At 36.9% G+C, this 25,553-nt stretch overlaps 1 protein-coding gene and 1 long non-coding RNA gene across 3 annotated transcripts in view; both read right to left on the bottom strand.

Annotated features, from left to right (window-relative positions):
* Window positions 1–18,461, bottom strand: part of LOC127165406 (uncharacterized) — a 60,109-nt gene extending 41,648 nt beyond the window's left edge. For both annotated transcript variants that reach the window (XR_007827786.1, XR_007827787.1), the window contains exons 1-2: window positions 18,351–18,461; window positions 4,222–4,405 (exon numbers count right to left, since the gene is read on the bottom strand). This is a non-coding gene — a long non-coding RNA (uncharacterized LOC127165406). The remainder of the gene's footprint in view (window positions 1–4,221; window positions 4,406–18,350) is intronic.
* Window positions 18,462–20,268: 1,807 nt separating this feature from the next.
* zgc:55461 (beta-tubulin family protein) lies at window positions 20,269–22,876 on the bottom strand. The gene is made up of 4 exons (XM_051110003.1): window positions 22,693–22,876; window positions 22,254–22,362; window positions 22,054–22,164; window positions 20,269–21,472 (listed from the first exon to the last, which is right to left on the bottom strand). The coding sequence occupies exons 1-4, from the start codon at window positions 22,747–22,749 to the stop codon at window positions 20,412–20,414; spliced, it is 1,338 nt and encodes a 445-aa protein (XP_050965960.1). The 5' UTR covers window positions 22,750–22,876; the 3' UTR covers window positions 20,269–20,411.
* Between the last annotated feature and the right edge of the window lie 2,677 nt (window positions 22,877–25,553).

The raw sequence follows: 25,553 nt of genomic DNA, 5'->3' as shown, positions 1-25,553 counted from the left end.
CTTATAATGTTATAAAACCACTTCCATTTATTCTTATGTGTAATATTTGTGATTCTGGACCACAAAACCAGTCATAAGTAACACGGGTATATTTGTGGCAATAGCCAAAAATACATTGTGTGGGTCAAATTTTCTTTCATGCCAAAATAATTAGGATATTAAGTAAAGATCATATTCCATGAAGATATTGTGCAAATTTCCTACCGTAAATAAATCAAAACTTAATTTCTGATTTGTAATATGCATTGCAAAGAACTTAATTTGAACAACTTTTCTCAGTATTTTGTTTTTTTGCACCCTCAGATTCCAGATTTTCAATAGGTGTATCTCTGCCAAATATTGTCCTATCCTAACAATACATCATGCCATACATCAATGGAAAGCTTATTTATTCAGCTTTCAGATTATGTATAAATCTGAATTCTGAAAAATATGATTTATGACTTGTGGTCATATTTGAGCTTTGAAGTTGTTTCAATAATAATTTTTACAGTCAATTTAGGTGGGGCTGGGAAAATAAATCAGTGCATCGCAATCGAGAAATGATTCTGCATTGATTCTGAGATTTTCCGAATGCATTGCAATTCTCCCTGAATTGATCAGTTTTTTAACATCCTGTGGTAACTAGGAATTCACAAGCTCCAGTCTGGATCCAGAATACTTAAGAAGAGATGATGCCAACCCCTTAGAGGACTTCAGATGATGCCAACCCTGAAACAACATACAGCACTACCGAATTCTGCTACTAATTTAGTGTTCTTTGTCTGTTTGATTACGTCATTAATTGATCTTTACCATACATCTCTGCCATATGTACATCAACTTGACTTAGTCACCACTAGTAAGCTGCTACTACAAATACTGTAAAAACATGAATTTGGTGTAAAGTTGCTTTGCAACGATATGTATCGTGAAAAGCGCTATACAAATAAATTTGAATTGAATTTGAATTGAATTAACTGCAGATGGCACTGCATGCTTTGGAAACAGCCATACTCTGCTTCACACACACCACTTGAACCTAAAACAATCATTCATAAAGTTGGAGAAGGAGAATTGATTAGTTCACCTCTCGAGTCTTTAGGTCTAAATCGTTCGTTCTTTAGTCACGTGACGTCTCTGATAGCGCACGTACATCTGATGTCTGCATTTACATCTGCAAGACGTATTTTTTAGGGTGTTTGCTCATCCGCAATACGTTTGTAGGACGTTTCTGATCAGATGTCAAATAGACGTCTATTAGATGTCTTTAAGATGTTTATGATTTAGAATGGATCTAAAACTGATATCATACAGACGTCTGTCAGATGTTTGTACACAGCAGATGCTTTCCAGATCAAGCGATCACTAACAGACATTTTTGAGATGTATGTGTGCTATCTGGGGTGACAGCAGTATTGGATACAGAAGTGAGTTATATAACGCCAATAGCCTTGTGGACAGCCGACATATGGTGCAGTTGTGCCTCGGGTGTCCCGAGTTCGAATCCAGCCTTGTGGACCTTTCCCAATCCCACCCTCCTCTCTCTCTCTCCCACTCACTTCCTGTCTCATCTCCACTGTTCTATCAAAGAAAAATGATGTCAAATTGTAGCTTTTTAATTTTTCACAGTTTATACGTTTGTGAATTTCTGTTATGATGACAGAACATTGTTAACATTGTATGTGGTAAAAAAAAAAAGAAGAAAAAAAAAAAGAGGCTTAAATCTTTATCTGTATGATGAGGAAAAAATCACTTTGATAAAGCAAAGATACCTACATATAATAACAGCATACAGTTAATAACATGTAATGTTTGTGTTTGTTTTATACTGAGCCAGGAAGCAGGCACATGACAAAAGAACAACTCAAACCCGAAAACTCCAGAGATTAACCAATCTATTCTGTTTCAAGGGACTACATAGCGTTATAGTCTATGGGGCTGGATGAACAAATGACTCAAAACCGAAGCTTTGAGAGATAAACTAATCAATTCTGTTTCTGGTACAGACTGCATAGCTTCAGTTTATGGCGATGTGATGTGACAAAAGAATGAATGATACAGATCGGGAGGTGAGGGAAACTAACAGACTGCATAACCTGAAAAAATTGAATTAATCGTTTCTGTTTCTCATAATTTGGCCTTGGCTGCATTATAGTTTTACTGCATTAACAGTCTTATCCGAAAAAATCACCTAAGTAGATGTGCTGTGGAATTTAGCTATTGAACTGTAACATTTTAATTATATTCTGCTGAAATGAATGAAATTACTAAAACTAGATTAGAGCACCATCTGCTGTTAAAAACTAATCTCAGAATCAATTGCAGAGAGAATTGAGATGCATTCGGAAAATCTCAGAATCGATCCACGAATCGCGATGCAGCGATTTATTGTCGCAACCCTAAGTTTGTGGCTTTTCTACATTGTCATCTCAGAGAGATTTAAAATTGGACAAACATTTAAACAGAAAAGATTAGTAAGTTGTAATGCTATAATTTACATCTTGTGGTTGTACTACTGAAACATTGAGCAGTTTAACATTTACAGACTGGCTCCACTGACTTCCATTGTAACCCATATTTTGACTTTCTATAAAAGGAAAAGGATGGCCTAGTGGAAATTAGTGCTGTTGACTGAACGCGGACTATTCCTTTAATTAACGACAAACAGCGTGTGTTCCTCTCACTCACACACGCTTGTTCATTATCTCTGTTGATAAGGAGTGGACATAAGGCATAGATCACAAGAGAGCAAAGGTGTTGCTTTCCTTTAATTTTTTCATAAACAAAGCTGAACCTAAGAACCTCCCGTTGGTTACCTGCTGACCACTGATGCAATCCGGTTTGTGAACGCAATCCGGTTTCACAGGATGCCACTGTTTATGCTGGTGGTCAAGGTCACACATGAGCTCTCTCCCTGTCCCTTTTAAGGGTTCTCTACACTTCTGTATGATGGCCAATTGGGTTTCCTTTCATCAACAGACGTCCTAATTTCACATATAAAAATATCTGGCCAGTGCACGGCCCTCCTGGCTATTGTTTGAGAGGCACTTTTAGGGTGGCCTTACTTCCTGTGTTAAAGCTATGGGGGTTAGATACTGTACATTCTGTTTCAAATCAAGATTTTGGCCATCGCAGAAGGGAAATTTCCCAGGTTGACTAACACACAGCCAGAGTCCCACTGTCAAATCTGAAACAATAATTAATGCCAGCGTTCGTCATGTGGAGTACGGCTTCTAAGCATACTGTGTTTAACAGTGTTTATTTTGTATTTCTTCAACCACGGGCACTTTCTTAATTGTTCTTAAAGGGACAGTTCACCCAAAAATTAAAACTCTGTCATTATTTACTCACCCTCATGTCTTTCCAAATCTGTATGGCTTTCTATTTATCTGTCAATGCTAACCAAAACAGTCTGACACATAAAAAAGTCTGACTGATTGTATTTATTTATTTAATTTCTTCTATATCAAGTTTGAAATGATGTGCAATTGGATGAAAATGAAGGCAATTTTCATCAACACTTTTTTGTTTTACACTTAAAAATTGTAACACTCTTTAATTTGTACATACATGCGTCACAAAATAATTCTGTCATTTTTGCCATTTCTGTTTCGCATCTCTTCTCTGGTGGAAATGACTTTTTAAAACTGGTAAACAAGTACACAAACTTTTGGAAAAAATGAATCAAAGATCTAATCAAACACAGGTTCATTGCCTGGTTTCACACTAGTTTGTGAGAGGTGCTATATTGAACCTGAGGGGAATGAGTGAGCTTCATCTGCATAAGCTGTGACAAACCGATGGTAATTAGCTGTAAGACGTTAGTAGATGGTGGCACAGGTTAAGAGAGAGTCTCTACTCATTAGGAGAGAGAAAGTGATGGCTCAGTGGGGGATACAGGATGAGCGGATATAGGATTTGAAGCTGAAGAAAGATGTGAGTGAAGTAGGTGATGACACCAGTATTTGCTCACATGCTCGCTCTTCATTCTCCTTCCTTCTTTACTTGCTTTCTTTAATCATTTCAACGTGTCTAAAACAGCCAGCAACATACACTGAGCAAGGTTTTATTCCCTTAGCTTACTTTGGAGAGTTTCACACACGATAAAGCCTCTTGTGCAGAAGACAATTGCCGTATTTACTCTTTGTCACGAACATCCTAACAGACATCCTCTTTGAGTCCTACCTATTGAAATGGGTGACAAAAGAGGGAAGAGACAGCATGGAAAAGTGCCCAAACCTGCTAAGGGTATCTGTTTTCCTCCGCCTGCACAAGGGAGAACAGCCGGACGCTGTGTTTGGGTGCGTTCTGATAGCGGCGCTTATCGAGCCCCGTCTCTCTCTCTTCCTCCTTCCTCCTCTCCTTCTGTCTTCCGACCTCCGCCTCGAGAGGAAGGCGCTTATGTCATGCCGATTCCCCGGGCCTTGTGGGAGAAAGAAATGAAAGCAATACATTGAGAGGGAAATGGGAAAGAGTGCATGCATTGCTTTTTGTTTCTTTATCTTAATGGTGATTCACAAAATACAGATGTGACCCTGGACCACAAAACTAGTCCTAAGTAGCACGGGTATATTTGTAGCAATAGCCAACAATACATTGTGTGGGTAAAAAGGATATTAAGATCATGAAGATATTTTGTAAACTTCCTCCTGTAAATATATAAAAACTTAATTTTTGATTAGTAATATGCATTGCTAAGAACTTCATTTGGACAACTTTAAAGGCGATTTTTTTTCAGATTTTCAAATAGTTGTAACACGGCCAAATATTGTCATATCCTAACAATATAGCTTATTTATTCAGCTTTCAGATGATGTATAAATCTGAATTAAAAAAAAATGACCTTTATGACTGGTTTTGTGGTCCAGGGTCACATTGGTGAAAAGAATCGTCATTCTGGGTTCTTGCTTAGAACGGATAATTTACCAAAATACGGTCATTAATTATTCAGATGTGTCATTTCACTTCTTCTGCAGAACACAAATGAAGACATTTTGAAGAATGAACAACTTTGGACCTCACTGACTTTATTATATGGATGACAAAAAACACGCACACAGATTTTTCACACAAAATATTCTCTTTTTATGCAAAAAAAGAAATCAGAAATACAGGTTTGGAATGACATGAGGGTGAATAAATGATGACAGGCTTATCTTTTTTGGGTGAACTATGTGAAGTGATTTTACAAGCAGAGGAATATTGAACCTGGCAATTCTTGTTTCTTCAAAAAAGGCAAGTGCAATGAAGAAATAAGAACGGTGCCAAAGAAGAGAAGTCTTCCAGGGTCTGTGAGAGGAAATGAGCATTGTAACCGAATGCTGCGTGGTGTTGAGGCCTGAGGGCAAAACTCAAAACCTCATATCCAGGAAAAAGAAGCCCCGTCTCTCTTTATTTCTCTCACATCCTCTCCTCTCCATCTCCCTTCCTCATCTCTCTCCCACACAACTAGCGTTCGGGTTTGTCCTACTACTATCGCTACCCCCCTTCCCCCTAACAGGAAATGAAATCCATTTTAAAATCATTTGGAAAACCACAGGGGCTTCAGACCAGGAAATAATCAGCGTGGGAGAGAGAGAGAGAGAGATAGAGCACCGTGGATGGATACAGGACAGAGATGCTCCATGATTTCAGATTCGTCTGCTCTCCCCCTCACACTCTTGAGTCCTTCTCTCCCTTCTGTGTCTCCTTTATTCCCATCCCTCGACGGAAACTGGATATTGCACAGTGGGTGGCCAGTCCTGGACCTGGATCTCCCTTTGCCTTGCCACCCTGACCCCGTTCTGACCTTCAGTAAAAAGTGCCACCTAGGGGGCGCTGTCCTCTTATCACCGCGCTGATAAGATCTGGGCTGACATTTCTTTGGTGCAGTATCTTAAAGGCTGCCACTGAAGTCAAATGGCCAAAATCCCACCTTTTCATTATTCTGTTTTCACCAGTGAGGCTCTCACTCTCCCTGGACAGTCTGAAGGCAGTAAAAATGAGAAATCAGACGCCTCAGACTTAAATGAGACTTGTCCATATAAAAAGGACCCTTGAGTAGGTTAGAGTGAAACACAGAGATTATCAGAACAGCACATAAAATGTGTTAAATTCTGATGCAGGAAGAGTAGTATACATACATACGTACATATGTGACCCTGGACCACAAAACCAATCTTAAGTAGCACGGCTATATTTGTAACAATAGCCAACAATACATTGTATGGGTCAAAATTATCAATTTTTCTTTTATGCCAAAAATCATTAGGATATTAAACAAAAATCATGTTCCATCAACCTACCCTAAATATATCAAAACTTAATTTTTGATTAGTAATATGCATTGCTAAGAACTTAGTTTGGACAACTTTAAATGCGATTTTCTCAGTAACTTGATTGTTTTGCACCCTCAGATTCCAGATTTTCAAATAGTTGTATCTTGGCCAAATATTATCCCATCCTAACAAACCATACATTAATGGAAAGCTTATTTGTTTAGCTCTCAGATGTATGAATTGACCCTTTTATTGTGGTCCTGGGTCACATATTTACTTTCACATGAAATTTACATCTACTGATACAATGTGTCATTGTAAAAAAAAACACCATTCACACATGATTGGACAAGTTGGATTGGACAAAAAAATTGGTTCAGTAAGACATTTTTTATTTACTTAAATTTGCTGTTATTCAGTAAAGTTGCATTCTATTGATCAAAAGTGATAGTACAGACATTTATAATTCTACAAAACATTTTATTTTTCAATAAATGCAGCAAATCTAATAATCAGTTAAAAAAGATTAGTTCACACAAAAATATATTCGATAATAAGAAAGTGAGCAGCAAATCAGCAGGATAACATGATGAAAGTTCTCTGAGTATGTACCCTGCCTCCCCTAAGCCCACTGAGTTTTAACAGACCCCCTAAAGCATGCAGTGCATTTAGTGGGGGGTAATTGAGAATGAATGGGGGAAAGTCACATGAGAGGAGGCAATGCCTCTGTCTGATATGATTGGATATGACCGATTATGTTTGGCTGTGACTGGTTCATGCAATAAATCCTGCCTCTTGTGTTTGTGCGCGTTCCGGAATCCGTCTGAATTAACAATATATTGGTGTTAATGGGAAGACTAATTTAAAAAGAGTGTCTATGTACATGAAGTGCAAATAGCTTTCCTTGTTGGCAGAGGCTATTTACACTAACTCCACCCATCAGTGTGTGATTGGGCTAGTCAACACTACAAAAGACACTGTCAAACAACTGCTCCAATGGCTTTGATAGTAAAGCGTGTGCCGTAGTCATTTTTAGCGTAACTGACCAAATGTTCAAACTTGCGCTTTGACACTTTTTTCCCTCATATTTCAAATCTTGTATCACATCGGAAAGGCATTTATTTTAAATAAAAATAAAGGAAATAATCAAAAAGTTGAAACTGAAGTATCGGGTAGGGTTAGGGTAGGTGTAGGTATGGCTTTATTGTCCCAATAAGGTGGCATCCATTTAATAATTTGAATTAAAATTATAATTTACACTAAATATGTTATTATTGCATACTGTTTTATAATGTACTACAGTACTTAGGAGCAGATAATTGCCACTATTTGCAGTAAGTAGTAATCCTGCTATTTTAACAGTGTAAATAGAATCTATAACTATGTGCACTTAGTGTGCATAGCATATCTCAAAAGAAAATATTAACAGCTGAAATATAACAGCTGAACATAAGTTCACAAATAAAATATATTGTTTCATTTGTTATTTAAAAAAAGTAAAATTATTAAAAACATTTACTTGATGAGATATATGCATTTTCTTTTTCGTATAGTGTGAATAATGTTTGTTTAACCAAGAAAATGTGCCTGGGACATGAATTTACTATACATTTGATTAAAAAAATAACAATTAAAAAAAAAAAAAACTTTAAGGACTTGAGGCCGCCTCATTTCAGAACACCACTGCACACCACTGACATCAGCATAATCATAATAACCAATAATAATATCTCAATTACGAACATCAAAGATGACTTAAATGTGTATTAAAAAAGTAAAAATGTAATTTCTAAAATAGTTTAATACTAATACTAATTTTGTAAAGGTCTTGATATGCTTTTGTGTGCTGTTTGCAATTGAGTATTCTTGGCTCGCAGACATATCAATTTTCTCCTGCCATAAAACGGGCATGCTAAAGAGAAACAACCCAGAACAGATCATTTTCCAGGTGTGTTTAGAACCGGTTAATTTACACCAAAAGCTGAGTGTGTCTCAATCCACTCCAGTGGTTGCCTGCCGCTGCCTCCTGGTGGTTAAAATCATGCAACCTTAAAGTCGTATCTGTCATCAAGGTCCATTAAGCGTCTTCTTTTGTTTTTCTATTAAATTTATCGGGCAATAATAAATCACATAGATTTATTAAAAATAAAAAAATCTATAAAAGGCTGTTAGGGATGATGAAGATGTGGTATGAAAAAACAATCCACTGATTTACAATGAACTTTCATAAACATACAGTATGACTAACGTCAGCCATGACCTACAAACCTACAATCCAGCACAGGCTGTTTCAAGAACAACACAGAGACGGAGTCATGCTCCACTTAGGCCTGTTCAGATGTTCAGATATGGTCTTAAGCAAGACAAACAAAACTCCCAACGAAGTCCACTACCACTTTCCTTCAAAAATGTGAACTGGAATTTCGTTGTAATCATGTCCTCGTTACACCATATTGTGAAAGAAACGGGACTAGATTGTGAAAAACAAAGTCAGTTTTGTATTACGAGTCACAATCAGGAGGAAAAGCCCACAGAGAACGTTCACTCATCAATCAATGTATGGCATTAGTGATGTGTACTCTTCTGATTAAAGCCCACCACAGAGAGGTGTGACAGTGTGTGCTCCAGTCTACCTAAATCTTTGTCATCACGGGCCCTAATCTCAGCTGACGGAGCTTCAAGGGAAGCACCAGCGCTCGCTCACTAACCGTTGAGAGACTGATTGCTTTGTGGAATTCCAGAAACATTAATGCCTTCACAAATACAAGCAGAAAAGAATGACCCTTTTTATACAACATAGAATACTAATACAGTACATAGTGTAGAATTTAGTGTATCATACTTTATAAACAACCCTGTATGCAATATACTAATAAATATAGTACAATATTAGCAGTTCCAAATGCAGTTGTCAACAAATATGTAAAAATGTGTCTCTTTTTCTATATTATTTGCCAGTGTTGGGGAGTAACATGTGATGAAGTTATGTAACTTAATTACAAAATACAGTTAACTGAAACAGATTACAGTTACTTTTAATTCCACTTAAGTCCACTTTCAAAACAAAGATTCACATATAATGTACTCACCCCCCTGTCATCCAAGATGTTCATGTCTTTCTTTCTTCAGTCGTAAAGAAATTATGTTTTTTGAGGAAAAAATTTCAGCATTTTTCTCACTGATATGGTGCTCTGATTTTGAACTTCCAAAATGCAGTTTAAATGCGGCTTCAAAAAATCACAAATGTGGTTGTAAACGATCCCAGCCAAGGAAGAAGGGTCTTATCTAGCAAAACGATTGGTTGTTTTCATTAAAAAAAATGCAATTTAAATACTTTTTAATCTCAAATGCGCGTCTTGTCTTTCTCTGCCTGAACTCTGTGTATTCTGACTCAAGACAGTTAGGGTATGTTGAAAAACTCCAATCGTATTTTCTCCCTCAACTTCAAAAGTCATTTCAAAGTCATCCTACATCACTGCAAAAGTACCGACCCAGTCTTTGCAAAGTAAACATGCAAAGAAGATCAAACACTCTTAACAAAAAAAGCTAAAAAAAACAGCAATATAGGGTGATTTTGAAGTTGAGGGAGAACATGAGATGGGAGTTTTTTGGCAGCCCAGGCAGAGTAAGACAGGATGAGCGTTTGACGTTAAAAAGTATATAAATTGAATTATTTTTATGAAAATAACCGATCGTTTTGCTAGATAAGACACTTCTTTCTCAGCTGGAATCAGTTTACAACCGCATTTGGGATCATTTGAAGGCGCATTTAAACTGCATTTTGGAAGTTCAAAATCTGGGCACCATAGAAGTCTACTATATGGAAAAAATGCTGAAATGTTTTCTTCAAAAAACAATTTCTTTACATCTGAAGAAAGAAAGACATGAACATCTTGGATGACAGGGGGTGAGTAAATAATAACTTTCAAATAATTTGTTACCTGGCTGTCATAAAATTTTAAGTTTAGTCAACTCAAATAAGTTTAGTCAACTTGAAATGTTAGGTTGTACTAAGTGACAATTTAGATATTTGTGTTGACTAAACTTTTTTTAAGGCAGCCAGGTAACAAATTATTTTAAGTTGAAGCCACATTTTTTTTTTTTTTTACAGCGTATGAAAATGTTAATGATTACAAAGGGGGGTTACATAAGAATATTTTTACACACACACACACACACACATACAGATTTGATTTATTTCTTTCCAACATTGCACTGACTGCTCTAAAATACGAGACACCAATGTTTCAATGGTTTAGAACACAGAATAGCACACATACTTATTTGATAACGGTTTTATTTCCTATTTGGATTTGTGTATATGCCTTATTTTTTAAATTAACTGTTGACTTTTTCCAAGACATTGTTAGATGCCAGTTTCCTTTTATAGCTATGCAAGGATTTGATTTCAAAAACAGTATCATAGCTATTAAATTATTTCTTATGATTTAATTTTAAATCTGTATTTAACCTCAGAATGATCTCAAAGTAAAAAGAGGTGCTGAAGTCTGATTTGTGGTGGCTGTGTTTAAAAATGTAATCTTTATTGTCTTAATTTAAGTGATGAAGGATTTTGAAAGCCTGACAGTAATCAGTGTTGAGTAATACTGTACAGTGCAAAATGTAGAAAAAAATAAAAGTAATCAAAAAGTAATCACTGTAATCAGTTACATTACTTCAATAAAGTAACTGAAATAGTTACACTACTTATTACATTTTAAATAGGGTAACTTGTAACCTGTAATCTATTTAATTTCCAAAGTAACCTTCCCAATATTAATTGCTATATTAATTGCTATTGCTTCTTTTAAATCCTAATTAGTCTAGTTTGCACAGTATTGACTAATGCATTAAGTAAAGATTTTACAGGCAAATAATATGGTTCCAAACCAATAAACCTAAAATGCAGTTCAGTTATTTAAAATATAAAATTCAGTTCAAAAATAATATTCCACAATTTTATACTGTATCTTGCATATTTTGCACCCAAGTTCGAATCCTGTCTTGAGGTCCTTTGCCGATCCCCCTCCCCTCTCTCCGCCCAGTACTTTCCTCTCATCTCTCTACTGTCCTGTCCATTAAAGGCACAACAACAAAAAAAAAAAAAAACATTAAAAATCTTACTGTTCAAAAACTTTTGACTGGTAGTGTACATTTCTAACTCACAGTTTTTACACCGATTTTTAATTTGATAACCCGCACGGCTCCTGTATTAGGAAACCTTACTTATGGTGTACTAATGCTTTGCCACAAAGGACAAAGAAATAAAATCTAAATATGACACACTTCACACAGCTTACTGTCTACTGGAGAACCACATGCTATCATCTGATAAAATGATGATGCTATTTAAATTAATTGAAACTAATCCCGGCATCTCAGGAGAGCGCAAAATTCCGGAGGGGAAAATCCAAGCCCCAAAAGACTTTTCCGCTAATGTCAGTTTGTAAGTCACTTTTTCAACTTTGAATTCATACATGTGTGAATGACATCTAATGTGTGTGCGCGCCGTGTACGACGTGTCGCCACGGCGCGTGACGCACCCCAGGATTAGACAGTTCCAGCGTGGGAGGGGCTTGATTGATGAGCCCATTCCAAATGTTTTCGCGTCCAAGTCAGTGGGAGTTTGAGTTGCCTTTGCGCATCTTAATACCAAACAAAACATTAGCGTCGGATTCCCAGGGCTGGCTGCCTCTCACTGGATTTCATTAGTCACCCCTCCACAGCACACAAATGCGCTGCATGGCTCCGGGACATGGAGAAGAGAGAGAGCCAGAGAGGGAGAGGAAGGGCAGGGGGCCATTAAGGGATCATCATCTCATCCGAGCTTCCCTACCGCTAAGGATCAGAGTGTTAGAGGAGTAAAAAAAAAAAAGAGAAAATGTCCTTATTCTCAGTAGTTTCTGATCAGCTCTGCTGCTCACTGCGACACCTCATGAATCTGGACCAAAATGTAGATACACATGGAATTGTATTTTTTTCTTTTCAAAGGCATCAGTTGCTATTTGCTTATTTAATTTTATGTTTTTGCAGTACAGAGACCCCCAAGATTCAGCTCACCCATCTAAATAGCTATATTTAAATGATCCCCGCCACATACCAGACCGGCTCCATCAGGAGAAACACTGATCTCATTCCCTCACTAATGAGGGCACTCATCTGTGTGTTTGTCTCCCCTGCCTACTTTTCCTCCTGCCAAGCCTTGATGCAATTACACCCCCACATCTGCAGGGGGCTCCCTCCTCCCATCGGCATGGGGCTTTCAAGGGGCCCTGGTGCTCCTGATTCACGGTTAATCAATCATGGTGCCTGGGTAATGACGCCCCACTGCTCCCCTAATGTCTTCTGGCGGGAGCCTCTGCCGCTGGCATTGAGCTCACGCAGGCACACATATGGCCGCTCTGAGTGAGTGACAGGACCCCTTTTGCGTGTGTGGCACCCCGCGCGACAGAAGCCATCAGCTCCGCACATAGACACGCGTGCTGACAACCACACACACACGCCTCAGGCAAGGAGGAGAGCGACTGGAGAGAGGGAGGAAATAGGGAAGAAGTGCCACTTGGCCAATCTTCTCACGTCAAAGTGAACTGTCAAGAACAAAGCAAGTAGGGCAATGTGATATTTTTCAAAGCAGCTTGGGTTGGGAAGCATTTGGAGGCTTGTGACGAAGGGTTGTGCGACATTCACAATTGAATTTAGAATGTCTTTGAGTTCCAATTCAATTTGTGGACTTGAATTGTATTGGAAATGAGGTAGCAAGCGGGATGCAGAATTGCATTTCACATTCGAATATAAGGAAGTAGATTAACAATGGACTAAAATTCACAAACTGCAATTTTAGGTCGAAAAGGAAAGCTTTTCAATGCCAACTTTGAATGTTGGCTTGAAAAAGCCTTGCTTGAAAGTTTTTAAAAGTTTTAAAAAGACTTGAAGTTTAAAGATTTGTATGCCTTATGGACAGGTTTCTCCAATGATAATAAGAAATATTACTTGAACACCAAATTAGCTTATTATAATGATTTTTGTAGCACCGTTCATACAGATGTGAACACGCAGGTTTTTGATAATCAATGTGGGAAATTTGTGTGAGATTTGGGGAGCTTTTTTGTTCTCACTCAAAACTCCTGATCGTGCTGATTCCTACTGAAAGTACTGTATTTTGCTCACAATATTTCGCAAAGCATTGGTGAACGTGACTGTACCTTAATGGGGTAGTTCACCCAAAAATGGGTAATTACTCACCCTCATGTCATTCCAAACCCCTAAGACCTTTGTTCATCTTTGGAACGCAAATTAAGATATTTTTGATGAAATCCGAGAGCTTTCTGACCCTGTATAGACAGCAACACAACTGACATGTTCAAGACCCGGAAAGGTAGTAAGAAAATTGTTAGTAGTTCAAAAATTTAAAGATTATGTACTCAGCCTGTTCACTGTTAAAAAAAAAAAAAAAAAAAAAACACAATTTGTTGAGTCAACTTAAAATAATTTGTTACCCTGCAGACATTTATTTTAGACTTATTTTACTTATTTAACTTGAAATATTAAGTTGTACTAAATTAAAACTTAGAAATTTGAGTTAAATAAAGAAACAGTTTAGTTTGTTAAATTGTTTTTTACAGTGTTGTCATCCAAGATGTTCATGTCTTTCTTTTTTCAGTAGTTAAGAAATTATGTTTTCTGAGGAAAACATTTCAGGAATGATCTCCATATACAGGTGCATCTCAATAAATTAGAATGCCGTGGAAATGTATTTCAGTAATTCAACTCAAATTGTGAAACTTGTGTATGAAATAAATTCAGTGCATACAGACTGAAGTAGTTTAAGTCTTTGGTTCTTTTAATTGTGATGATTTTGGCTCACATTTAACAAAAACCCACTAATTCACTATCTCAACAAATTAGAATACTTCATAAGACCAATAAAAAAACATTTTTAGTGAATTGTTGGCCTTCTGGAAAGTATGTTCATTTACTGTATATGTACTCAATACTTGGTAGGGACTCCTTTTGCTTTAATTGCTGCCTCAATTCGGCGTGGCATGGCGGTGATCAGTCTGTGGCACTGCTGAGGTGGTATGGAAGCCCAGGTTTCTTTGACAGTGGCCTTCAGCTCATCTGCATTTTTGGTCTCTTGTTTCTCATTTTCCTCTTGACAATACGCCATAGATTCTCTATGGGGTTCAGGTCTGGTGAGTTTGCTGGCCAGTCAAGCACACCAACACCATGGTCATTTAACCAACTTTTGGTGCTTTTGACAGTGTGGGCAGGTGCCAAATCCTGCTGGAAAATGAAATCAGCATCTTTAAAAAGCTGGTCAGCAGAAGGAAGCACAAAGTGCTCTAAAATTTCTTGGTAAACAGGTGCAGTGACTTTGGTTTAAAAAAACACAGTGGACCAACACCAGCAGATGACATTGCACCCCAAATCATCACAGACTGTGGAAACTTAACACTGGACTTCAAGAAACTTGGGCTATGAGCTTCTCCACCCTTCCTCCAGACTCTAGGACCTTGGTTTCCAAATGAAATACAAAACTTGCTCTCATCTGAAAAGAGGACTTTGGACTACTACAGCAGTCCATTTCTTCTTCTCCTTAGCCCAGGTAAGAAGCCTCTGACTTCGTCTGTGGTTCAGGAGTGGCTTAACAAGAGGAATACAACAACTGTAGCCAAATTCCTTGATACGTCTGTGTGTGGTGGCTCTTGATGCCTTGACCTCAGCCTCAGTCCATTCCTCATGAAGTTCAACCAAATTCTTGGATCGATTTTGCTTGACAAGCCTCTCAAGACTGCGGTTCTCTCGGTTGGTTGTGTATCTGTTTCTTCCACACTTTTTCCTTCCACTCAACCTTCTGTAAACATGCTTGGATACAGCACTCTGTGAACAGCCAGCTTCTTTGGCAATGAATGTTTGTGGCTTACCCTCCTTGTGAAGGGTGTCAATGATTGTCTTCTGGACAACTGTCAGATCAGCAGTCTTCCCCATGATTGTGTAGCCTAGTGAACCAAACTGAGAGACCATTTTGAAGGCTCAGGAAATCTTTGCAGGTGTTTTGAGTTGATTAGCTGATTGGCATGTCACCATGTTCCAATTTGTTGAGATAGTGAATTGGTGGGTTTTTGTTAAATGTGAGCCAAAATCATCACAATTAAATAAACCAAAGACTTAAACTACTTCAGTCTGTGTGCACTGAATTTATTTAATACACGAGTTTCACAATTTGAGTTGAATTACTGAAATAAATGAACTTTTCCACAACATCCTAATTTATTGAAATGCACCTGTAAATACTCAAAAAAAAATTTCGCAACACTTTATTACCCAGAATGCAGTACCTGCACTGAATGATAAAACGCCCTATAACTGTTCTCATTTTGAAAACAATGAATCGAAATTCCCTTGTTTCATGTACTTCTAAATGCATCTATAGTAACTTCATCAAAACTCTGCAGTTAATCAACCTGCTTCTTATTTGTCATTCCTAGACGTCATTATTCATATTTACTTTGCCAGAACAATTTTACTTGATAAACTTAGCACATATGGCTTTAATAGCTTTTGGAATGGTTTTCAAAAAGCCTTTGTAAAAAGCCAAAAAAAGGCAAGAAGAAAATTCTGAAGTTAAAAAAGACTTAACTGAGTTTGTGAGATTCAAAAAGCACTAATTCATTAAATCTATCCTGTCAACAGTCTGTGTCAGTATGTACAGGCACAGCCATTGTGGACTGGCTGATACGGGTGGCCCATTCAATCTGTTTGTATAAAGGAGGTGCTCCTCAGGCTCTAAGCATTTGTATGCAGTATATAGAGTGGCAGAGGCCCATCTGTGCAGCCTAAAACCATCCTAATTTATGTTTCACACCTCTTGCTGCCGCCACACTTTGCATCTCATAGCACATACTCTCACTCTCTCTCTCTCTCTCTCTCTCTCTCTCTCTCTCTCCCCCCTCATCTCTTTTTTCAGTGGCAGTGACAGTGAAGTTGCTTTGGCTGTTAAAGAGCAATCCATCATCTGTTTAGAGCGCTTCATCAACATTGTGTACATAGCAGTGCTAAAACAGAGAGGATTTATGTTGCTCAGACAGAAGCTTTTTCCAGTGCCATATGGATGAGGTATAAAATCACAAAAACCAATTAAAAGGAATAACATGCATGCATTAGGTTGCGAAAGCTGAGACAACAAAAGATCACATTAGCGGCTCTTACATGAGCTTGTGCTCACAGTATCAGACTACAATCTGTTTTAAACCTTTTACAAAACCAATTTTTAATTTTTTCATGGTATGAAAGTCTCACTGTTTGCTGTATGCGTTTGGATTATATGATTTTATTGTATTTTACTTGTATTACCATTTTTATTTTAGCAAGATATGGATTACTGTGACTCTAAAATAGAACTGAGCCCTTACAAGAAACTGCAGCAGTACAATACCATGGTACTTCCATGTGCACAGAAATTACACTAATAAAACAGTTTTTTGTAATTATTATTGTTTTTTCCTTTTCTTTTCACTATTTAATAAATTAACTGCAATACATGCTGGATTTCACTATTTAGTAGGACTTGACAATATATTGTCAAACATTTGTCAAAAAATGGATGCACCAGTATTAAAATTCTGTAAGATGATCATGTTATTGTCCCGATAAATGGTAGATATTAAAAAAAAAACTATTTTGTGCGAGTGAATGAATGGATGGATGAAGGATTGAATGAATAGTGAAGTCAATTTAATATGCAAAACAACATTATAATGTACAGTATGAAAAACTAATATTCATTACATTAAGCTCTGTTGTTAAATTATTAACAACAGAGTGTTTTTAAAGATTAACTTAAAGTGTTAAACTTAGTGTTAAATTACAGCAAATGTAATGTAAATATAAAAAATATGAGAACATGCAAAGTGGTGTTTTCAAGACACGTCATCAATCAGCCATATTGGCGACACTGAACCGAAAAGAAACTTGCATATTTTGCTGATTATTGCTGCTGAAATGGTCAATTATTGTCATGTTTTGGGCTGTACTAATCGGTCGGACCAAGAAAAACATTGGAGTACTATAGATTGCCAAAAGTTATAACAAATCAAGGAGAAGAGTGCAAAAAACTGTCTGAGGAACAAAAGGCTTTTGTGGTTGGCCAAACTGATCCAGGATTTCCAGGGCAAAAATCTTGACAACATTAGTTTTTGTTAATAATTTGTACATTTTTCCCGGTCAGGTAGGTGAAATATTAGGCTAATATCCTAATTAATACTGCTCGTACATAATTTTACCACCTCTTAACTTTAGTTTGTCAAAATACTGCACCCTTTTCTGCTTACAAAGTCTTTCTCTATATGATTTAGCAACTTCCCCAGGTTTTTTCTGTAGTTTAGACAGCATAAATTAGCAGAACAATGTATTCAGTAGTACAGTAATTGTGCAATCCATGCTGTTGTTTACATCCGAGTATCGCCAATATGTCCATGCATCCAGGTAACTGACCCTCTATGAGCTATTCAGTATTAACCATTAATTGATATGGCACTGATATACTGTCCATCCCCAAATATAACAAACTGACAGTGATTATGAACATTAAAGCACAGCCTGTGCAAGAATGACATGTGATGATGTACTGTCAATCTACAGGAAGTTGATTGGAGAAAGGTAATGGCAATGGTCACTGGAAGCTTCTAAACACTGCAAACTTACGACACCATTACTCAATAAATGAAGCCCTCCTCTGCCATCCTCAACTCGCAACACAGCTAGTTGACTCAATTAATGTTCCTTCCCCCTCTGCTCTGGTGTCGACTGAAAGCAATTCAACTCGAAGCTTCTTCCTTCAATGTTCCATGAAATTGGGCCAGATTGTTGTGTCACGTTAATTAATGTAATCCTCGTTGCATTGAAGGAGCTTCAAGTTAATAATTAGATCTGCTTTGATGACAAGATTGTATATGATAATTTAGCAAAGCTCAATAAATCTTTTCTGAGATTAAGAAAGGTGTGGAAGCGATTTAGCAGAGGAACAAAACTGTATGTAGCGTTGCATACGTTGATGTCTCTCCATGTGTAACCTGTACATTTGAGTATGCTGTGTAAATCTGGATCACATACCTTTCCAGTTTATAGACAGAAAATCTCGGCACAAATGAAGGTTTAAAAGATGACAGGATTTTATCTGCGAACTAGTTACATCTCATGAGAGACTTTTCAGTAATTTTCTATCGCCACCTGCTGGGAAGAACAGAAAATCAACACAATATAAGAGCAGTGGTATTGTACGTGTTATGTAGTTGGATGTACACTACCAGTAAAACATTTTTGAACAAGATTTTTAATGTTTTTTTTTTTTAAAGACGTCTCTTCTGCTCACCTAGCCTGCATTTATTTAATCCAAAATACAGCAAAAACAGTACAATTTTGAAATCTTTTAATTATTTAAAATAACTGGCTTCCATTTGAATATATTTTAATGAATGTAATGTTAATGTAAATGTAATTTATTCCTGTGATTTCACAGCTGAATTTTTAGCATCATTATCCCAGTCACATGATCCTTCAGAAATCATTCTAATTTTCTGATTCGCTGCTCAAAAAAATGTTATTATTATTAATATTATTATATTGTTATGTTGAAAACAACCAAGTAGAATTTTTCAGGTTTCTTTGATGAATAGAAGGTTCAGAGGAACAGCATTTATCTGAAATAGAAATCAATTTTGTAACATTATAAATGTGTTTATCATCACTTTTGATTAATTTAAAGCATCCTTGCTAAATAAAAGTATTCATTTCTATCATTTCTTTCCCCCAAAAAAATAAATAATAATAAAAAAAATATATATATATATGCGTGTGTGTGTTTGTGTGTGTATATACGGACTTCAAGCTTTTGTAAAATGTATGATGTTACAAAATTACAATGTTAAAATGTTAAAAAGTGTATAATGTTAAAAAATTAACATTTATTTCAGATAAATGCTGATCTTTGGATCATTCTATTCGTCAAAGAATCCTGAAAAATGTACTTAACAAAAAAATATATATATTAATAATAATTTTTAAAAATATGTTTCTCAAACAGCAAATCAGCATATTAGAGTGATTTCTGAAGAATGAGACACTGAAAAATGGAGTAATGATGCTGAAAATTTAGCATTAATCTTAAAATATTAATTTTATAAAGCATTAATTTTAAAATATATTCAAATAGAAAGCAGTTATTTTAAATAGTAAAAATATTTCACAATATTACTATTTTTTGCTATATTTTGAATCAAACAAATGCAGGCTTGGTAAGCAGAAGAGAATTCTTTAAAAACCAAAAAAAAAAATCTTACTCTTCAAAAACTTTTGAATAATTGAAATTTATGCATTGAATAACTTTTTAATATTTGCAATTTGAAACTTTTCATATTCATCTTTGTAGCAATGCAAATGGGTTTGATTCCCAGGAAATGCATTAACTGTTAAAAATCAATAACTTAAATGCAATGTCAGTGCAATGCACTTTGGATGAAAGCCCCTGCCAAATTAATATATATAATATAAATTTCAAAATTGGAGTTATCTTCAATATTTGATATGGACTTCTTTATAAAAGCCATAGGGATGTTACATTTTTACAATGTAATTTAATATTCTTGGCTTACTCATGCTGTATTTGTCTAAAGATTTCAGTCTGTGTACTTTTGGAGACATTTTATCCCTTTATATCCAACGTTAAAAGCACTTTGAAATCTATCAGTGCTGCATCGCATTTGTGTGTGGGATCTGAGTTTAAACACTAGATGGCAGTCTTCCATCAAGGACTGACTTGCACACTAAAGTCATGGCTTTCATCTTGCTGTTGATGCAAATATTAAAATGGGATGTTTTTTAAATTAAAGAAGCCACTTATCTAACTAAATTTAATTTTCTATATTGCCATGCAAAGAAACAACAGTGTAATACAACATTAATAATGTAAACTTGCACAGAACTTCACCTACAATCCGCTTTAAAACAGCCAAAGACACCCAACAGACTGCTATCAAATTTAGAGCTTTAATAGACATTAGTGTACATAGATAGAATTTAGCTGCTTGTGAAAGAGAGAACAGAACAAAAAGACGAACCGAAGAATCAGAAACTGAACAGAATAACAGTGAATAACAACATTTTGCATTTAACTCTTTATGCAAGCTCCTCCTCTCCCTCTTCTTCAAATTCTCCCTCCTCTTCCGCAGTGGCGTCTTGGTATTGCTGGTACTCTGACACCAAGTCATTCATGTTGCTCTCGGCCTCGGTGAACTCCATCTCATCCATCCCCTCACCTGTGTACCAATGCAAGAAGGCCTTGCGCCTGAACATAGCAGTGAACTGCTCGGAAATGCGCTTGAACAGCTCCTGGATGGCAGTGCTGTTGCCGATGAAAGTGGCTGCCATTTTGAGACCACGAGGCGGGATGTCGCACACGGCGGTCTTGACGTTGTTGGGGATCCACTCCACAAAATAGCTGCTGTTCTTGTTCTGGACATTCAGCATCTGCTCATCCACTTCCTTCATGGACATGCGGCCTCGGAAAACAGCGGCAACAGTGAGGTAGCGGCCGTGGCGGGGGTCGCAAGCAGCCATCATGTTCTTGGCATCGAACATCTGCTGGGTGAGCTCAGGAACCGTAAGAGCACGGTACTGCTGACTCCCCCTGCTGGTCAGAGGGGCAAAGCCTGGCATGAAGAAATGCAGACGGGGGAAAGGCACCATGTTGACGGCTAGTTTGCGCAGATCAGCGTTGAGCTGGCCGGGGAAGCGCAGGCAGGTGGTGACCCCGCTCATTGTGGCAGACACAAGATGGTTGAGGTCACCGTAGGTGGGTGTAGTGAGTTTCAGCGTACGGAAGCAAATGTCATACAGCGCCTCGTTGTCGATGCAGTACGTTTCATCTGTGTTCTCCACCAGTTGATGAACGGACAGCGTGGCGTTGTAAGGCTCTACAACAGTGTCTGAGACTTTGGGCGAGGGCACCACGCTGAAGGTGTTCATTATGCGGTCTGGGTACTCCTCACGGATTTTGCTGATGAGGAGCGTGCCCATTCCTGACCCGGTGCCACCTCCAAGGGAGTGGGTGAGCTGGAAGCCCTGCAGGCAATCGCAGCTTTCTGCTTCCTTACGGACCACATCGAGAACTGAGTCTACAAGCTCAGCGCCTTCTGTGTAGTGACCCTTGGCCCAGTTGTTTCCAGCACCGCTCTGACCTACGATTGAAGAAATACAGATCATACCAGGCTCACCCAAAACCGAAAATTCTGTCATTAATTACTCACCCTCATGTCGTTCCAAACTCGTAAAACCTTTGTTCATCTTAGGAACACAAATTAAAATATTTATGAAATCTGAGAGCTTTCTGACCCTCTATAGACAACAAGGGTCCTACTACGTCCTGGGTCCAGAAAGGTACCAAGAACATCGACAAAGTAGTTCATGTGACATCAGTGGTTCAACCGTAATTTTATGAAACTAACGAGAATACTTTTTGTTGTGCAAAGAATTCAAATAACTTCATTCAACAATTCTTCTCAAAGTTGTTATTTTAGGTTTTTTGTGCAACAAAATGTATTCTTGTAGCTTCATAAAATTACAATTGAACCACTGACGTCAAATAGACTATTTTGTCAATGTTCTTGGTACCTTTCTGGGCCTTTTAGACTTCATCAAAAATATCTTAATTTGTGTTCCGAAGACAAATGAAGGTCTTACAGGTTTGGAACAACATTTTCAGTTTTGGGCGAACTATCCCTTTAACATTTAGTTAAATGACATAAAACCTTTGTCTTACCAAATACAAAGTTATCTGGTCGGAAGACCTGCCCAAATGGCCCAGATCTTACTGAATCCATGGTTCCAGGCTCCAGGTCGACAAGAACAGCACGGGGTACATACTTTCCACCTGTTATAGAAAAGCACACATTTCCAGTTTTGAAAATGAACTTATTTGCAAGGTATTTGTGTTTTATTATACTGCAAATGCAAACTGACCAGTGGCTTCGTTGTAGTACACATTAATCCGCTCCAACTGCAGATCACTGTCTCCATGGTAGGTTCCCGTCGGGTCAATTCCGTGCTCATCACTAATCACCTCCCAAAACTGAAGAAAAAGGAGTCAATATTTATATAAAATGAATAGTAAAATCGTAAAAGTACGTTTAAATAACGTCCTTGTTTGCACTGTTGTCATGACAACTCGTAAAACTAACGTTACACACAAATGCTTAACTTACAGAGGAATATAGCCAAACTGTGGACATTCATAACGACTCATATCACTAGTTACACTAACTAATGTGTCATTTTCCTCAGAAAAAGCACAGGTAAATATAACTAGCCAACTATGATTGGATATATTAATATAATAACTCCACAATATTTAAACAACATTATGCCCCTCGCGGCCAGGCTTTTTTTGGCGCTTACTTACTTTGGCACCGATTTGGTTTCCACATTGACCAGCTTGCAGGTGAACAATTTCCCTCATGTTGAATTGCTACGGAAAAATCACTTTTTTTGTTCAAAACCAAATGTAGTGAACTCTCTTCCACTGAGCGTCGACTTAACTCTGCAGAGCGCAGCAAACGGTTTTCAGTTTTAAATAACGCCAGCCTTCGCATTCAAACACAGGTGGATGATCGAGACGTCAATCATTCTCTGCCCGCTTTTGATTGGTTGAGGTGCACGAACTCTCACGTCGCTTCTGTTTTTGATTGGTTTAGAGATGTTTTAATCTGTTGTCAATGGTTACAACGCTGCGCGATCCCTCAGAAACCGTTTGTGTTGGTAACCAGATACTCATATAGTCCAGCTTTTATCATTGAATAAAGCGGAGTATTTTCTCATTGAGAATCATGTTACCAAGCACCACCTTCACCAAACAGTACACGGCATGTTTGGACTTGTTAAGCATAATTGCGGTCGTACAATTAGAGCGTTTGCTTAACTTCAAGAGTTCAAGAGTTACCACACTTGATAATACTGTAATTTAATTTTCAAATAAATGATTATAGTGATTATAGTGGTGATGATGGTTAAATACACTGATTATAGCAAATTTACTTAGGCCACATAACAAATATTCTCTTACCATTTATTTGTTTCTTGACCTTATTTATTCTGGGTGTATGCGAAAAAAAAAAAAAAAAAGGAAGTTGGACATTTACTTATTTTAAGTCCAGGCATGTCAGCTCAAATGCCAAGGAAAAATGTAATTAACTAAAGAAAGCTAGGATTTGCTGGGATTTGAGATTTACATGTACAGCGTCATGGCTGAGGGAGTTGCTTGTGAAGACATGCACTTGAAAAACTCAAATGTAAAATATCAGATGTTACTTATTGAATATCTATGGCTGACATTTAGAAACCAAATGGGTTCATTCTCCATTTCAGACTGTTAATAATTTTTGCATATTTTTGGGGTTATGCAATTCATATGACAATTTTCATGCTTAATTTTATGGATTTTTTGTTGTTGTAGTTTCGTGTGATATCCGGTGTAAATTCTGAGTCATAAACAAAAGCATTTGAGAACCACAGCTGTATTTCCAAATTGATGTTTGCCTCATGTCTCCTGATCTCATCAGAAAACATAATTTTACAAAGTGGTGATTTTATATGAACAATGTACAATGTGATTTTTATGGAAACATACAGTTATTAGAAAAAACACTAATGTCCACCACTAAACCTTAGGCCACAGAAACTTAAAATTAGCCACAGATTTGCAAAGATGTAAACTAGTAACAAATACGCCATGAGAGTATTTTGACTTTTCAAAGTCAGTAATTTTTGGGCCTTCTTTTGTTGTAGTGCAAGGAAACTGTAGCCCACGTCATAACCTGTTCATTGTTTAAGATGTGTCACTCTGTTGAGCTTACAACAGCCACGTCTTGACAACTAAAACAGTATTTAATCAGAGTTATGTATGAAGGCTTTGTAGTAAACTATCCTGCGATAGAGATCACAAAAAGTGTACTTCCTCTACTCTTTGTATTTTCTGAATAAGAGTAAATTAGTTGACCTATTCTGATAATGATCTATCGCTGTTGATGTAAATAACAACTGAATGAGAGCATGAGAAAATAGTTATAGGACCCTGTGGCTTTGAAATGAATATCTTTGACCCTGTTTCAAGATTCTCTTTATTTGACACAAACTTATCAATATGCACAGGTATAGACAGAAACACACACTCACAAAGACACATACAAGTGCTAAAGAACATAAATACTCAAAAGTACTTAAGTAAAGCAACTAAGTAAATGAAATTAAATTCATAAATTATTCTTCACTGATGCAAGATTTCTCAAATTTCCAATACAGCAAAGTATTTGTGTAGGCCTGTATTGTGCTGCCATCCCTAAAGCGCTGAGCACAAGTGGGATGTGCGGCATCGATTCATTATTGATGAGTATCACAGGTGTCATACATCCTTAGAGGGGATTCAGTTCATGCATGCTATGACAGAAGCACACGTAGGCTGAGCAAGCACAAAAAGGAAATAGGATTAATGATGAGGGCAGAATGAATTTCCACAGCAGGACATACCTTGCTATATGCCAGTTGTGGTTTATAATGATCAGGTCTGCTTATCAGCATTTTGTCAGTCCAAAACAAGTCCAAAAGGTGTTTTTAGACCAAAGGATCTATGATTTTATGAAATGTAAGATGATAGTTTACTAAGCCTTCATACAATAATGTAATTAAATACTGTTTTAGTTGCCAAGACTTTGTGACTGTTGTATGGTATCAATTATTAAACACAATACCCTCAAACCTACTTTGCAAATATTTCGGCTCAGCAAGATTTAAAATAATAATGATACTTTTTCTTCTCCAAGCATGCATTAAATTGATCAAAAGTGACAACATTTTGATTGCAACAAAATATTTTTGTTCCAAATAATTGTGGTTTATTTGAATGCACTATTCATCAAAGGATCCTGAAAAATAATTTCCATGAAAACAACAACAGTACTGCTTTTTAACTTTGATATTAATAACAAATATTAAATAATAGATGTTAATATTTCCTCAGCACCAAATCAGCATCATGTGACACTAAAAACTGTAGCAATGGCTGATAAAGAAAAATGATGAGGGCATCACAGGAATTAATTACATTTTAAAATATATTAAAAGAGACATTCAAATACATTAAATATTATTACTGATCCCAAGTGTTCAAAAGTGCTGTGTTTTTAAGATATTACTTTATATTAATGTATGTCCTTTGCTCAATATGCAGCAAGACTCATCGAAACTAGGGCACTGATGTGTGAATGAGGT

This window comes from Labeo rohita, chromosome 5 (genome assembly GCF_022985175.1).
Source record: "Labeo rohita strain BAU-BD-2019 chromosome 5, IGBB_LRoh.1.0, whole genome shotgun sequence".
Lineage (NCBI taxonomy): Eukaryota > Metazoa > Chordata > Actinopteri > Cypriniformes > Cyprinidae > Labeo > Labeo rohita.
Note: the sequence above shows the minus strand (reverse complement) of the source record. Positions and strands in the feature narration are given on the sequence as shown.